At 44.2% G+C, this 16,666-nt stretch overlaps 1 protein-coding gene across 1 annotated transcript in view; it reads left to right on the forward strand.

Moving 5' to 3' along the window:
- The first annotated feature begins 624 nt into the window (after nt 1–624).
- Nucleotides 625–16,666, forward strand: part of AK8 (adenylate kinase 8) — a 218,719-nt gene continuing 202,677 nt past the window's right edge. The window contains exons 1-3 of the mRNA XM_003407485.4: nt 625–740; nt 3,694–3,778; nt 10,298–10,347. Of these exons, the coding sequence (XP_003407533.2) occupies nt 657–740; nt 3,694–3,778; nt 10,298–10,347 (219 nt within the window). The 5' untranslated portion in view covers nt 625–656. The remainder of the gene's footprint in view (nt 741–3,693; nt 3,779–10,297; nt 10,348–16,666) is intronic.

Raw genomic sequence — 16,666 nt, forward strand, 5'->3', positions numbered from 1 at the left:
CAGCCCTGCCCCACCCCGGAGGGGGCCAGTAGTGAGGTCACCTGGGGCTCAGATGCCCAAGGGTCCGCCTAGGGTTTCTTGCGGGAACCTTGGCCCTCCGGCCTGCCCCACAGCCCTCCCTCTTCAAATGCCCCTACCCACATCTAATCCAGCGCCTTCATTTTACAGATGGGGAAACGGAGGCTCAGAAAGCAGGACCAAGGTTGGCACACGAGGCTTCTAATGCCTGGGCCAGGGCGCGTGGCGGAACCAGAAGCAGGATTTGCCTCCTGCCCCCTTGGTGGTGCGGGGCTGTGCTGACTTGCCCATCTGAGGTGTTGTCAGGTCTCAGCATAGTGTTTAGCCCTACCGGGGAGCAACTATGATCCTAGAAGGTCGCAGCTGAAAGTGACCTAAGTGTGGCCCCCGCTAAGGTGCACAGTTAGAACACCGAGGCCAGAAGAAGGAAAAGAACTTGCCCAAAGCCGCCGACCGCGTTCGTGGAGGAGTTCGGGGTGGGGGTGGCGGGCGGCGAGCGCGAGGACACGGTTTGGGACCGGCAAGGGCGCGCCGGGCCTCGAGAGCTTGGCCAGCGGCGCGTGGTGATGACGCGCGGCCTCGGCGCGGCGGCCTTAGCGACGGCGGTTACTAGGAGCGGAGCGCGTTGCACCCGCGACATGGATGCGACCTCAGCCCCGCACCGTATCCCCCCGGAAATGCCTGAGTACGGGGAGGCGAACCACATCTTCGAGATGATGCAGGTGACCCGGGCAGCCCTGCTCTGTGGCGAAACAAAGGTGGCAGCTGGGGAACCTCTACCGCGATATCAGGGTGCGCGGTGGCGCCCTCGCAGCCGGGGACCAAGTCGCGCGCCCTCGTTTGTTAGCCACATGGGCAGCCCAACTTGGGGTACCTGAATCCTGTATCGCCCTGACCCCAAGTTGTCCTTCGATCTGAAGATGCTCCCTGCCCGTACTCGAGTTTGCCTCCTTGGGTCCCAGGAAGGAGGAAGCTAGGCAGGCCCTCCTGGCCAGGATTTAGACCTTTTTCTGCCTTTTTTTTTTTTTTTTAATTTTGCCATTAGCTAACTTTATGTTCTGGAATGACTCCCTTTCTTCTCTGGTCCTCAGTTTCCGCATCTGTGAAATGAGAGTTCGCAAGAGGTCTCCAAGGGCTCATCCACCTCTGACAGCTGGGAGGCTGTCTACAGTGTTGGGAGCCCCAGCACAGGCTCTGACCTAGGGTTGTCCCAGTTCAAGGTGGCCACCTCCTGGGACAAAAGACCTGTGGTTTGAACGTCAGCATTTCTCACCCTGATCCTCTCCTCAGGGCCAGGAATTTGGGGCTGCTGGGAAGCTCTCATCCTGGGTTTCAGTCTTAACCGAGTGCCCAGCTCTCTGTGTGACTTGAGGCAAAGCCTCTGCCTCAGTATCCCCTCATAAACTCTGTGGAAGCCAAAACTCTGAGGAACTGGACAGGAAGAACTCTCAGCCACCCAAAGGCTCTGAGGGCTAAAGGGAAGCTGGAGCCCAGTTTCCAGAACATTTGTCTGCTTTGCTGGTTACACCCTGTCCCCAGAGGGACAACTGGTGGTGAGACTTGTGGTCATTTGAGCTCAAGCCTGCGGCCTGGACACATGAGACTAGAGCCCAGGCTAAGAAACCTGAGTCTCTAGGAAGCATATGCTTCCTTTGGAAAGTATTAATGGATAGAAGTAGAGAGATTCCTAAAGTTGTTTGAATGGCTAGTCATAAATAAAGAAAATGGCCAGCTGAGTGAATTAGAATTTGGTGGTGGTGGTGGTGGGAGCCACTGGGGGCATGTGGTCTGTTTTAGAGAGCATGGTGTGTCTTTCATCGCAATTCTTGAGTGGGAAGGAGCCTGCCCAAGAAAGCTTTTAGTCCTGTGTTTCTACTCTAAGGAAACCCTGGTGGCGTAGTGGCTAAGTGGTATGGCTGCTAACCAAAGGGTTGGCAGTTCAAATCCACCAGGCACTCCTTGGAAACTCTATGAGGCAGTTTTACTCTGTCCTATAAAAAAAAAAAAAATTTTTTTTTTTTTTTTTATAGGGTAGCTATGAGTCAGAATCGACTCAATGGCGCTGGATTTTGGTGGTTTTTTTCCACTCTAAAAACCCTCCATGGTTTTTACCATTTTTTTTTTACACTTTTTATTTTAAAATAATTTTACACTCACAGGAAGTCACAAAAATAGTACAGAGTTCTGGTGTACTCTTCATCCAGCTTCTGCCAATGATAACATTTTATATAACTGTAGTACTTGTCAAAACCAGGACCTTGACACTGGTACAATACTATTAACTAGACTATAGGCCTTATTTGGATTTTATCAGATTTTTCATGCACTTGTTTTTTTAGTGTATGTACAGTTCTATGAAATTTTGTCAAATGTATAGATTCATGTAACTACCTCATTCCTTTTTTTCTAACTTAATCATTTCTTTAAATAAGCTAACTTTTTAAAAATTAAATAATTTTTTTTGCCTCATCCTAAGCAACATCCTTGAAATCATAGGTTTACTGTACTACTTATTTTTCTAATATCATTAAAATAAATATACAGCTATTTAAAATGAAATTAAAATTATTCCTCTGTGAACCATTTAAAATCATCTCGTACCATCTCACCTGTGGTACACAAGGACTGACTTAGTCCAACCTTGTCATTCAACAGGTGGGGAAGCTGAGGCCCAGAGAGGGGAAGGACTTGCTGGTGATGTGCAGGGTGAGGCTATAGCTAGGATTTCTTGCAGTTCAATGCTGTTTTCACTGTGCCACACTCCCTCTGCCCCAAAAGGGCTAAAGCCCTTCACTGCTTATTCCTAGAGCAGAAGGATGCACATTATTGTATCAGCCCAGCTCCTTCCAGTTCCAACAGTTCACTTCCGTGCTGTTCTGGAACTCTGGAACCTGCTTTCCCTTGATATGAGTGCTGAATTGGATTAAATGGCTAGAATACCTCAGGACTATTTAGATATTTGGCTGATAAGTATTCTATCCAACTCTGGTGGGACATAGGTAGCAGCGATGGCCATGCCTCCCATCTGGATGGGGCACCTAGGCATTGGGGTGCAAGAGGGCCTAGACAGACAGTGAAGCCCACAGAACCCATGGCCTGGTGAGGGGGACGGCAGTTAGGCAAGCAAGAGACAAAGGTAAGGCAAGTAACAAAGGGCATGCACAGGGCATGTGGGAGCTTGGGAAAAGGCATTTATCTAATGCACACGGTCAGGAAGGTATGTTCCCATTGAGACCTAAAGACTGAGGTGAAGTTAGCCAGGAGAAGAATGAGGAAGAAGTGTTCTAAGCTGAAGGAACAGCATTGCTAAGGTTCTGAGGTGGTAACGAGCACAGTGTATCAGGAAAACCCAGGAAGGCTTTTTTGGAAGGCACAGAGGGATCTAGGGGAGAAGGTCCTGGGACTGCCCGCTGCTCTGAGTTGCGGCGTGGTCACTCCAGTCTGCCTCTCTCCAGCTGCCTCCCAGCAATACCCACACAGCCTTCTTCATGCTTCTGCTCTTGGGGACCGAAGCAGATGCCAGTTGGGGTGGGGGCTGGGTTCTAGTCTGATGGAGTATAATGGGAAGATCAGGCCCCATACCTGGTATCCATGGCAGCCAGAGTGCCAGGCCGCCTGGGGTCCTGGGTGCCCATGCAGGTGTTAACTACCTGGATGTCTGTTCTGTGTGTGCAGACCATGCTGGAGCAACTCCTGATCTTCCAGCCCAAGGACCCCATCCCGTTCATGATCGATCACTTGCAGCGAGACAATGATAATGGTGAGCACACGATAGGCCTTCTCCTCCACCTCCTGGGAACCTGCTCCATTCTGGGAGGGCTGTGAACCACTCTGTCCTACCTGTGTCTGAAGGGAGATCAGAACAGTGTGCGGAGGGTTCTGACAACTTGGGGTGGTGGTTAATTTAAAAATGCCTTAATTTCTTTTCATACACAACTAATAAAAATCCTCTTGCCAAGTTATTAAAATGAAAACCTCAGAGTGGGCCACATAATCAATTATTAATGTTTTTGCGGGTCCCAGCTGGTGTCGCCTGTTGGGTTTAAACTCTCTAATCATTCTGCTTGTCAGGTATAAGTTTGGTTTCTGGCCTACCTAGACAGCCGGGTAGCACTTCAGCTTTCTGACGGCCTCGTTATCGGCACCCATTAATGAGTTCCAGAGTTTCCCAAATCTCAGCCCAAGTACAGGTTGGCTGGACCCAAGGCTAGAGCATGGAACCAGGGAGGAGGGAGGTGCTGGAGCAAGGCAGGCCTCTCACTCCATTTCATGGTTGGTTTGCCAAGTGGAGGATCGGTCCCATGCTGCATGAGCTGTCAGGGAGAACTGGTGTCTTGGAGCTCTGATGTTTCTTTCACTGGACCATTAGCTGCTTTGAAGGAGCTACCAGCACACCAGTGATTTAATGCTTGGCACAGCTGAGAGGGCTGGAGGCTAGAGGTGCCTTTCGTGGATTTTAGAAGGCTTAAGATGAGAAATGATGCTAAGTCGTTCTTGAAAAAAAGAAAAGTAAGAAGGAGGAGACTACAAGTCTGCCACTGTGCTCAGCATACCTGGCCTTTTCAGCATGCCCTGCATGCATGTTGCAGTCTCAGGCTTGATGCGGAGCAGTAGACTGAGGGGCTTCTTGGGTCAGGATGTCACATCATGGCCTAAGCAGTGTGGGTCCAAGAGAGCCCAGCTGTGCCTTTTTCTGAGCCTCTGGTGAAAAGCGAACGTCCAATTCTCTGGGCATTCACTTGTTCAGCTGCCCCAGATAGACTGGGGTAGGGAAGGAGAACCCCCTTCCTGAGCTCTCCAACTTGCCTTCTCCTCAGCCCTACCTTTCCAGTGTGATTTACTTTGTTCTGCAGAAACTCTTCTAAAAGCTTTCTATTCTCCGGCTGGCTATTTATTCCACGGCCTGGGTAGGAGGTGTTGCCTCCTGATTCATATGTTTTGCCTACCCTTGCCTCTTGGCTGGTCCTTTCTGCTGCAGCCACAACTCACCACATAGGCCTCACCTACTCAGGCTCCATTTGCCAGATGAAGATGTTTCTGCACCCTCCCCACCCCAACCCTGGGGTTATTACGTGAGTATTTCTGTGTATGCTCAACTGTCTTTTCCTGCCACCGCCAGATAAAGTAAAAGTAAAAGTAAGGTAAACGTACGTTAAAAGTAAAAGTAAAGTAAGAGCAAGAGTAAGTAAAAGTAAGAGCAAAGTAAAGTAAAAGTCAAAGTGAATTTAAGGTAGAAGTTAATTAAAAGTAAAAGTAAAGCAAAGTAAAAGTAAAGCAAAAATAAAAGTAAGAGCAAAGTAAAAGTAAAGTTAAAGCAAAGAAAAGTAATAGTAAAAATAAAAGTAAGAACAAAGTAAAATTTAAAGCACAGAAAAATAAAAGTAAAGTAAGAGCAAAGTTAAAGTCAAAGCAAAGTAAAAGGAGGTAAATTCACAAAAATTACTCCTTTAGTCCATTGATCTTCAAAATTCCCTTATTCAAATGTAAAAAAAAAAAAAACCCCAGTGAGAGATCATTTCTCTTGGCCTCAGTTGTCCCATTTGTAGACTGGGCAATAAGACAGAGGAGGTGAGGCTTTTGGCCCGGGCAGTGGGAAGGATGCCATAAACCTGCTGGGCTCAAGGTGATTAGATGTTGAGTTTCAGTTAGTGAAAAGCTTAATAAGATTTTTCTAAATTGAAAATTGTGTTTGATGATAACATAGCCTTCTGAACTGTGATAAACTGAGTTGCAACGGGACTTTATACCATTCATCTGAAAAATCCTGCTTGGGGTGTATGCAGCACCTTTGTGCTATTTCAACACTAACTTCAAGACTGAGCTGGTCCCCCTGCCGAGGAATCCAAGAACCTGAAATTGGATTCTTGGTATTTCATTTTCTCTTTGTTTTAAGCTTGCTTCTCTGCATGCAGATTTGATTTGTTAGTGTCACACTATCTGGTTTACCAGGTTTTAAAAATTCAAATGTTATCTTCCGTTTTGGACTGACTGTGGCCGAGGTCTGCTGGACAGCTGTCTTGGGTTACTAGGTTTACAGCCACCTCGGCTACCTCCTTTCTCCCCTTCACCACTTGCTAATGCCTCTTTGCCAATGCCTTTCCATTCATTCATGGGTCTCATAGTTTTCCAAAAGCTGCCCCCCAGCCTTACTCCTTTCTCCAACATTACTGCTCTCCAATTGATACACCTGCTCTGTTGGTCTTGAGCAGGGGCAAAGAATCCAGACCCGCTTTGTTTTAGCTTCTAGCTAAGAGATGGCCTCCAGTCTGTCCACCTGAATAACCAGAGTCCAGTTTATTGGCCTGGGTGCTGTCTCAGGGAGTAGTCATTGGATGCCAATAACCACCATTTTGGGATGTTAACTTGTTTCCCACAGCCCTCTACCCCACTCCTATGCCTTGGAATGGCAAGTTTTATGGTTGTTGGAACACGTCTGTCCTTTGGCTCAAGTCTCAAATGCTGGAATAAAAAGACGAGACATTTTGGTTCTCTTTCTCCTGCCCAGGCCTTGACTGACAACTAAAGCAAAAACACGGGAGAAGGAGGGGAGGCAGGGGAGAGTACCTTGCTTTTGTGATTTTTCTAGGAATCAAGAAAGCCTGGAAACTGTTTAGTCTTCTTATGTTATAGAAGAGTATATAGGAGGCCCAGAGGCTGGCATTGACTGGGACCATGACCTTTGACATCCAACATGCATTTCGGTTCACCTGGGCTAGTGCTTCAGACTGCTGTGTCACCTTCCAACCACACAGATGGCATGTGTTAACTGGAAGCCAGGGTCTCACCTCTTCCGCGCACTGGGCTTGGGTGTTGGGTGGGCAGGAGTTAACTGTGACACACGATGACACGGCCAGTGACTAGAGGGAGAGAAGACTCCAGACTTACCCTGGTGAACATGCATGGGGGAACAAGGGGGGCCACCGGTACAGAAGCTGGCAGCCCCTTTGCCATGAAAAAAGCAGATTTAGTACAAAGTGAGCATTTACAGTAGCCCTGGGCAATATTAAAGCAGGCGATGGTGTATATAATGGTATGTTTCGTTTTTTATCAAACGTTTGTCCAAGAAAGCTGTGTATTAGAGCTCCAATACCTAAGGGTTTTCTTGTGAATTTTAAATCATGCTCCTAGTTAAACCTCAAAAGGATCTGTGGATGGAAAGGTTTTTTCATTTCCTTTGAAGTGGTTTGAAGAAGTTGATTACTCTTGGCAGTCAAGCGGCCTTTTATGACACTGTTTATAAATAATTACTCATGAGCAGGCCTGGAGTTTCAAGGTGTTAGACTTTAAGAAACTGAAATTAATCACATAAACGTGTGCAAGAAATTAGGTGGGGAGAAAGGCCGTGGCTGTTACCCTTTTAAAATATTTTCATAGATGTGTACAATTTGGGTGCCACTTACAAGAACCTGGAAAGGGAGGGTTTCCCTGCACCTTCGAACTCAATACCTCTGTCAAGATGAGTGCGTGATTTGAGAGTCTGACTCATTCCCCAGACATCCTTGTTCAGTTGATGCCTCTCGTGTCTCCTGGGTTCCACAGGCTCTGGCCTTTGTTGGTCTGACCAGGAGTCAGCATGGTTAGAGGCCTGGAGAAGCAACTGGGCAGTGAGCACATGAGCAGACCCGGGCCCCCCTCTGACCTTTGGCCAAGCAGGTGTCCTCCCAGCAGTCTGAGCGAGCCCTTTGCTTATTACATGAGGCCTTTCCATGCTCGACTACCCTCCCTGCTGCTCTACCACTGCCCCACTATGAGCAGTGTTAAAGGCATAGCCAGAGTACCTGGTATCTGGCATAGCAGTGCTGTTCTCCCCAGACCAGTGGGTGGTCTTTTTTGGGGTGTTGTTCCTGTGGGGTAGCCTGGCCTGGCTTCCCAGCCTGTGCAGAATTCTGTGAGCTACACTGGCTTTTGAATAGACTCCTTGTCTGTTCGACTCAGCCACAGCTGGTTCCTGTGGCGTGGACTCAAGAACGCTGACTGATAGAGGGAGCACTTTGTAAGCAGGTAGTGATAAAGGTGACAAACACCTGGTGACCACAGAAAGAGGTGGGGATGGCCGAAGAGGAGCCTGCTGCAGGTCCTGCTATGTGCATGGCTCCTCACATTTTGCTGAAGGAGTTGTAAAGAAGGATGATACTTTCTTCCCGCTCTCAAGGAGCTTGCTGTTTGGTGAGGACAGCATTACCACAGGCTTTTCAGCAGTGGGACAAAAGAAACTTACCATGGTGGAAGGAAGCAACAGCAAGCCACTTAATCATGCACCTCCAGAGAGGAGCTGTAGCAAAAATCTCAGTGAAAGAAGAATAGTGGGAGCCTGGGATGGGTACTGGGTGGGTTGGAATGAGAAGGACATTCTTGATGGTGAAATGACAGGTGACAAGGTAGAAATGTGGAGGAAACATCTACATGAAGAATGTGCAAGTCCAAGACTTCTTAGATCAAGTGATCTCCAGGCTCTGGAGGGCAAAGCTGTAGCAATGACCAGGACATGTCCCAACCTTCTGTTGAGCTCATGCCCCTAGAGGTCCGGGGGGACTCAAAGGGACACAGAGACCTTTGGCTTGCTGTTTCCACCATACTGTGGTGGGTGGGAAGCAGCTTAAGCCTGAAGAGAAAAGTGTTTGCAACAGTTTGCTGAGCTGGATATCACAGTATTTCCCTGGCAGTAGCCTAGGCTGGAGGAGGTGCTCTGGGTGCTGCCTTATCCAGGGCCTTCCTGCCTCTGATGTCCCTTGATTCATGTTCCACCAACAGCAAAAGCTTTGGGCTGCAAAGAAGTAAGTTACCTACATTTTGCATATTAGTGGGTTGGATGAACCAGATTTAGAAATGTATAGAAATATAGAGAACAACAAGATGTTCTATAGCAATTAGTTAAGAACACATAAAAATGAAAGTCACGATGTGTGTCCTCAACCTTTCATGTCTTTCAGGAGAGAGCAGTTCCCTTGCCAGATACTGGGGGAAAAAGGATGACTTGCTCATTTTCAATTCTCTTCTAGCATAATTACCTTACTCATCACCAGGGACTGTGGTCCATCTTGCGTTCCTTAGCAGCATCCAGCACAGTGTCAAGCTCAGAAAAGGCCTCAATGAGTGTTTGAAATGAATGAGTGAATTATCTTGAGCTTTTTCTCCAGATTTTCCCTGAAAATGAGAAAATGCTATGAGTTTGGACATAGGTCTATTTAAATGCAAGCAGCCTGGCTGGAGGGAGGTGTGCAGACAGTTAATCACCAACCAGAAGGACACTGTCTACTTCCTTCTCTGTGTCTGCTCCAGAACTAGAAGGACATGCATGTCCCACTCCCTTTGCATGGACGAGATTCCCTCCTGGTGGCCTGGCAGAAATGGGCTCTACACGTAGACTTAGAGGCTCAAGAGAGTTGGAATGGACATCTGTTTATCCATACCCTTGGGCCAGTGGCCAGACTAAGTTTGGCAAAGGCACAGGTCTGGTTTCCCTGCCCTCTGCCTCTGTATGCTTCCCTTCCACTGGTAGGGGAGAAAGGTGACATAACCAACATGGCGTTCGGCAGGAAGCGTGGACCCATCTGTCCAGACAGCACATCTTGTTTCCTTCATTTTGACCCAAATGCACACATCTTCTAGTGCTCTTCTTAAGATGGTGCTCTTTTCTTTTCCAATCGCCAGTACCTACTCAGTCTGGTGGCCACCTTAGGAGTTCTGTGGGGCAGGAACATGCCAGAGCCAGCACTATAACACTGAAGTAAGCTGCCAGTCTTTTTTCCATTTGCATAGAAATGCCCATATTTGAAAACAGACTTTCCTATATTGGGTTCTATAAATCTGGTCCACACGCTCCAGGCTTTTTCCCATTACTTCCTTCTGTAAAATGATGGGAAATACAATTTGCTAAATAAAAAGGCATAAATATAAAAAAATACTTTGAAGGTCGATTTAAATAAAATACAGCTTTATTTGAGAGAGCATCCCCAAGACAAAGTCCCTGTTTAAAATGCTTTATGGTGTTTGAAATCCCAATTGTTCTTGATATTTATTAGTTTGGCAAACAAGTTACCGTGTCCATGTCCCCTTGGAGACAGAAAAATAAACCATCTCAGTGATCGCTTACCTCTCTAAACACAGAGAGTGTGTTCTATGGGGAGAGCATCTCTGAGCTGCTGGGTTACAAATGGCTGTGTCACGAGCAGAAAATGAAATCTGGGGAGGAAAGAAATAAATACACCCAGAGTGCTGCAGACATGGAAGGCTGCTTTGTCATACCAAGTGGTGACATTCACATTTTTTTATTCCACAGTGCCGAAGATTGTGATATTAGGTCCACCTGCCTCGGGGAAAACAACTATAGTAAGTGTATCATATTAAGTGTTATAATGCTGTAATATCTCATTTATTCTATAGAGCTGGAATGAGACTCTGCACCTCAGTGAATTTTCAGTGTAACTGAGCTTTGCTTCTTTTCCTTCTCCTCCTTCCTAACTTATTTTCTTATTACAGAAAGTAGCATGTGTTCCTAGTAAAAAAGCCCAGAAAATAAAACAGAAAAAAAAACCCAAAAATATAATTCCCCCATCATAATAATAACAACTAACAGGTAAGCATTGTTTTAATATTTTGGAGCATACCTTCCAGAGTTTTCTCCATGGCTACATGTACACTGTCCACATACTCTCTTTCTTTTCCCCAATTCTCAGCTTCTGTTTTACTCAAAGACAGCATTGGTTATTCAGTGGGGAGGAGGGATTACATTTAGAGCCAGAAATCTTGGGTCTGCATCCTGGTTCTGCCTTATGTGTATTTGACGACTTGGACGTTTCACTGCATTTCTTTAAATCTCAATTTCCATGCCTTTTGCAATGGGGGACCATGTTTCCCTTTCAAGGATTGGTGCTGGAATTAAATGAGGAAAGGGTGGTTTTAACAATATCAGTCATTCTGTTCTCCATCCACCCAGCTACCTCCAAAAAGCTGCCAGAAATTCAGCCCTGAGTGTAGTCTTCATTTGGTCTTTAGGGTAAATTTCTAGGAAGTAGAAATGCTGGGTCAAACAGCATATGCATCTCAAAGACTCTTGGTATGGAATCCTGAGATCCATTCTTAAGTTTTAATTATGAAATACGTCAATCAGAGAAGGATAATAGATACTCATGTGCTCCAAACCCAGGTATTACAGAAATTTATCATTTTTTCATTTTGCTTTGATTGATCTCTCTTCATTTTAAAGAAAATATAACTTTAAAGATACAGCCAGTACCCCCATCCTACCTCACCCCCTTTTTTTGTCTCTCCTTCCCAGGAGGCAACCACTGCCTCGAAGCTTGTATGCTTCATTCCATCTACATTTTTAGTCCTTAAGCTTCATTTTTTTAAGTGCTAAAACTTGTTAAAATTTTAATCATCTGAGATAGAACTCTTTCTAACCTTGGCTTTTAAAAGCCTGGTTAATAAGCATCAGTGAACCCTTCCTTGGTGACTGAGTCATCCCTATGAGCCCTGGTCACAGGTCAGTATGATGTGGCAGGCTGCTTTGTCTCAGTAACTGACACCTTGCTTTATTCTGGAAAGGAATTAAGATGGCCGATCGGTGCATGAAATAACCTGCATCTGCTATACTTTTGGAATTAGTATACGAAAAAAACAAAACAAACCCGTTGCCATCCAGTTGATTCCAACTCATAACAACCGTGTAGGACAGAGTAGAACTGACTCATAGAGTCTCCAAGGAGTGCCTGGTTGATTTGAACTGCCGACATTTTGGTTAGCAGCTGTAGCTCTTAACTGCTATACCATCAGGGTTTCCAGAATTAGTATGCTGTTCTATTTATCTGCTATTCATAAGATTGTCACTGGCTAATTCTTTTCAGAAGTAGACTGCTGGGTCCTTCTTCCTAGTCTGGAAGCTCAGCTGAAACCTGTCCTCCATGGGTGGCGCTGCTGGTATCTGAATACCAGTGGCATAGCTTCTAGCATTGCAGCAACACGCAAGCCCCCACAGTACGACAAACTGACATATTTATCTGTCTTCCATCCATCCGCTCGTCTTTTTTTTTTTTTTTAATTTTTATTGTGCTTTAAGTAAAAGTTTACAAATCAAGTCAGTCTCTCACACCTTGCTACATACTCCCAATTGCTCTCCCCCTAATGGGACAGTCTGCTCCCTCCCTCCACTCTCTTTGTGTCCATTCCGCCAGCTTCTAACCCCCTCTACCCTCTCATCTCCCCTCCAGGGAGGAGATGCCAACATAGTCTCAAGTGTCCACCTGTTCCAAGAAACTCACTCCTCACCAGCGTCCCTCTCCATCCCATTGTCCAGGCCAATCCCTGTCTGAAGAGTTAGCTTTGGGAATGGTTCCTGTCCTGGGCCAACAGAAAGTCTAGGGGCCATGACCACCGGGGTTCTTCCAGTCTCAGTCAGACCATTAAGTCTGGTCTTTTTACGAGAATTTGGGGTCTGCATCCCGCTGCTCTCTTGTTCCCTCAGGGGTTCTCTGTTGTTTTCCCTGTCAGGGAAGTCATCGGTTGTAGCTGGGCACCATCTAGTTCTTCTGGTCTTAGGATGATGTAGTCCTTGGCTCATGTGGCCCTTTCTGTCTCTTGGGTTCATAACTACCCGGTGTCCTTGGTGTTCTTCATTCTCCTTTGGTCCAGGTAGGTTGAGATCAATTGATGCATCTTAGATGGCTGCTTGCTAGCATTTAAGACCCCAGACGCCACTCTCCAAAGTGGGATGCAGAATGTTTTCTTAATAGATTTTATTATGCCAGTTGACTTAGATGTCCCCTGAAACCATGGTCCCCAAACCCCCGCCCCTGCTACACTGGCCTTCGAAGCATTCAGTTTATTCAGGAAACTTCTCTGCTTTTGGTTTGGTCCAGTTGTGCTGACTTCACCTGTATTGTCTTTCCCTTCACCTAAAGCAGTTCTTATCTACTGTCTAATTAGTGACTACCCCTCTCCCACCTTTCTTCCCTCCCCCGTCTCATAACCATCAAAGAATATTTTCTTCTCTGTTTAAACTATTTCTTGAGTTCTTATAATAGTGGTCTTATACAATACTTGTCCTTTTGCGACTAATTTCACTCAGCATAATGCCTTCCAGATTCCTCCATGTTATGAAATATTTCACAGATTCATCACTGTTCTTTATTGATGTGTAGTATTCCATTGTGTGAATATACCATAATTTATTTATCCATTCATCCATGGATGGGCACCTTGGTTGCCTCCATCTTTTTGCTATTGTAAACAGTGCTGCAGTGAATATGGGTGTGCATATATCCGTTCGTGTAAAGGCTCTTATTTCTCTAGGATATATTCCAAGAAGTGGGATTGCTGGATCGTATGTAGTTCTATTTCTAGCTTTTTAAGGAAGCACCAAATCAGTTTCCAAAGTAGTTGTACCATTTTACATTCCCACTAGCAGGGTATAAGTGTTCCAGTCTCTCTACAACCTCTCCAACATTTATTATTTTGCGTTTTTTGGATTAATACCAGCCTTGTTGGAGGGAGATGCAATCTCATTGTAGTTTTGATTTGCATTTCTCTAATGGCTAATGATGGTGAGCATTTCCTCATGTGTCTGTTAGCTACCTGAATGTCTTCTTTAGTGAAGTGTCTATTCATATCTTTTGCCCATTTTTTAATTGGGTTATTTGTCTTTTTGTAGTTGAGTTTTTGCAGAATCGTGTAGATTTTAGAGATCAGGCGCTGATTGGAACTGTCATAGTTAAAAACGTCTTCCCAGTCTGTAGGTAGTCTTTTTACTCTTTTGGTGAAGTCTTTGGATGAGCATAGGTGTTTGATTTTTAGGAGCTCCCAGTTATCCACTTTTTCTTCTGTATTCTTAGTAATGTTTTTATACTGTTTATGCCATGTGTCAGGGCTCCTAACGTTGTCCCTATTTTTTCTTCCATGGTCTTTATTGTTTCAGATTTTATATTTAGGTCTTTGATCCATTTTGAGTTAGTTTTTGTGCATGGAGTGAGGTATGGGTCTTGTTTCATTTTTTCGCAGATGAATATCCAGTTATGCCAGCACCATTTGTTAAAAAGACTGTCTTTTCCCCATTTAACTGTTTTGGGGCCTTTGTCAAATATCAGCTGCTCATATGTGGATGGATTTATGTCTGGATTCTCAATTCTGTTCCATTGGTCCATGCATCTGTTGTTGTACCAGTACCAGGCTGTTTTGACTACTGTGGCGGTATAATAGGTTCTAAAATCAGGTAAAGTAAGGCCTCCCACTTTGTTCTTCTCTTTCAGTAATGCCTTATTTATCTGGGGCCTCGTTCCCTTCCATATGAAGTTGGCAATTTGTTTCTCCATCTCATTAAAGAACATCGTTGGGATTTGGATCAGAATTGCATTAAATGTATAGATCGCTTTTGGTAGAATAGAGATTTTCACAATGTTAAGTCTTCCTATCCACGAGCAAGGTATGTTCTTCCACTTATGTAAGTCTCTTTTGGTTTCTTGCAGAAGTGTATTGTAGTTTTTTTGGTATAAGTCTTTTACATCTCTGGTAAGATTTATTCCTAAGTATTTTATCTTCTTGGGGGCTACTGTAAATGGTATTGATTTGGTGATTTCCTCTTCGATGTTCTTTTTGTTGGTGTAGAGGAATCCAACTGGTTTTTGTATGTTTATCTTGTATCCCAATACTCTGCTGAACTCTTCTATTAGTTTCAGTAGTTTTCATGAGGATTAGGGTTTTCTGTGTATAAGATCATGTTATCTGCAAATAGATATGCTTTTACTTCTTCCTTGCCAATCTGGATGCCCTTTATTTCTTTATCTAGCCTAATTGCTCTGGCTAGGACCTCCAGCACAACGTTGAGTAAGAGTGGTGGTAAAGGGCATCCTTGTCTGGTTCCCGATCTCCAGGGGAATGCTTTCAGGCTCTCTCCATTTAGGATGATGTTGGCTATTGGCTTTTTATAAATGCCCTTTATTATGTTGAGGAATTTTCCTTCTGTTCCTATTTGGCTGAGAGTTTTTGTCATGAATGCTTGTTGAACTTTGTCAAATGCCTTTTCTACATCAATTGATGAAATCATGTGATTCTCATCCTTTGTTTTATTTATATGATAGATTACATTAATTGTTTTTTAAATATTGAACCATCCCTGCATACCTGGTATGAATCCCACTTGGTCATGGTGAATTATTTTTTTGATACATCATTGAATGCTATTGGCTAGAATTTTGTTGAGGATTTTTGCATCTAAGTTCATGAGGGATATAGGTCTGTAATTTTCTTTTTTTGTGGTGTCTTTATCTGGTTTTGGTACCAGGGATATGCTGGCTTCATAGAGTGAGTTTGGGAGTATTCTGGCCTATTCTATGCTCTGAAATACCTTTAGTAGTAGTGGTGTTAACTCTTCTCTGAAAGTTTGGTAGAACTCTGCAGTGAAGCCATCAGGGCCAGGGTTTTTTTTTTTTTGTTTAGTAGTAGTGGTGTTAACTCTTCTCTGAAAGTTTGGTAGAACTCTTCAGTGAAGCCATCAGGGCCAGGGTTTTTTTTTTTTGTTGGGAGTTTTTTGATTACCTTTTCAAGCTCTTCTTTCTTTATGGGTCCATTTAGTTGTTCTACCTCTGTTTTTGTTAGTTTAGGTAGGTAGTGTGTTTGTAGAAATTCATCCATTTCTTCTAGGTTTTCAAATTTGTTGGAGTACAGTTTTTCATAGTAATCTGATGTGATTCTTTTAATTCCAATTAGTTGTGTTGTGATATCGCCCATCTCATCTCTTATTCGGGTTATTTGTTTCCTCTCCTGTTTTTCTTTTGTCAGTTTGTCCAGTGGTTTGTCAATTTTGTTGATGTTTTCAAAGAACCAGCTTTTGATCTTGTTAATTCTTTCAATTTTTTTTCTGTTTTCTATTTTATTTAATTCTGCTCTAATTTTAATTATTTGGTTTCTTCTGGTGCCTGAGGGTTTCTTTTGTTGCTCTCTTTCTATGTGTTCAAGCTGTAGGGATAATTCTTTGATGTTGGGCCTTTCTTCTTTTTGTATGTGTGCATTTATTGATGTAAATTGACCTCTGAGCACTGCTTTTGCTGTGTCCCAAAGGTTCTGATAGGAAGTTTTTTCATTCTCGTTGGATTCTATGAATTTCTTTATTCCATCCTTAATGTCATCTATATAAAAAAAAAAAAACATCTATAGTCCAGTCTTTTTTGAGCAGGGTATTGTTCAGTTTCCAAACATTTGATTTCTTTTCCCTGCTTTTTCTGTTATTGATTTCTACTTTTATGGCCTTATGGTCAGAGAAGATGCTTTGTAATATTTCAGTGTTTCGGATTCTGCTAAGGCTTGCTTTATGACCTAATATGTGGTCTATTCTAGAGAATGTTCCAAGTGCACTAGAAAAGAAAGTATGCTTGGCTGCTGTTGGCATCCACCTTTTTATCTCTCTGTAATTTTTTAATTTAATTCCTCAGTATCAGGGAGTCAACTTTCACTATTTTATGTAGCCAACCCAGCTGAGTCCAACAACTCTCCTTGTTTTACTGCTAGAAACCAGGGCTCCCAGTACTGCCAATCATTAGCATTACCCAAGGTGCTTTGAAAATTGGAGGTTCATGATATGGATTGAACTGTGTCTTCCCAAAATATGGGTTGTAAATCCTAGCCTCTATGCCTGTGGTTATAACCCCATTTGGGAATG

The sequence above is a fragment of the Loxodonta africana genome, chromosome 9, assembly GCF_030014295.1.
Source record: "Loxodonta africana isolate mLoxAfr1 chromosome 9, mLoxAfr1.hap2, whole genome shotgun sequence".
In the NCBI taxonomy this organism is placed as follows: domain Eukaryota; kingdom Metazoa; phylum Chordata; class Mammalia; order Proboscidea; family Elephantidae; genus Loxodonta; species Loxodonta africana.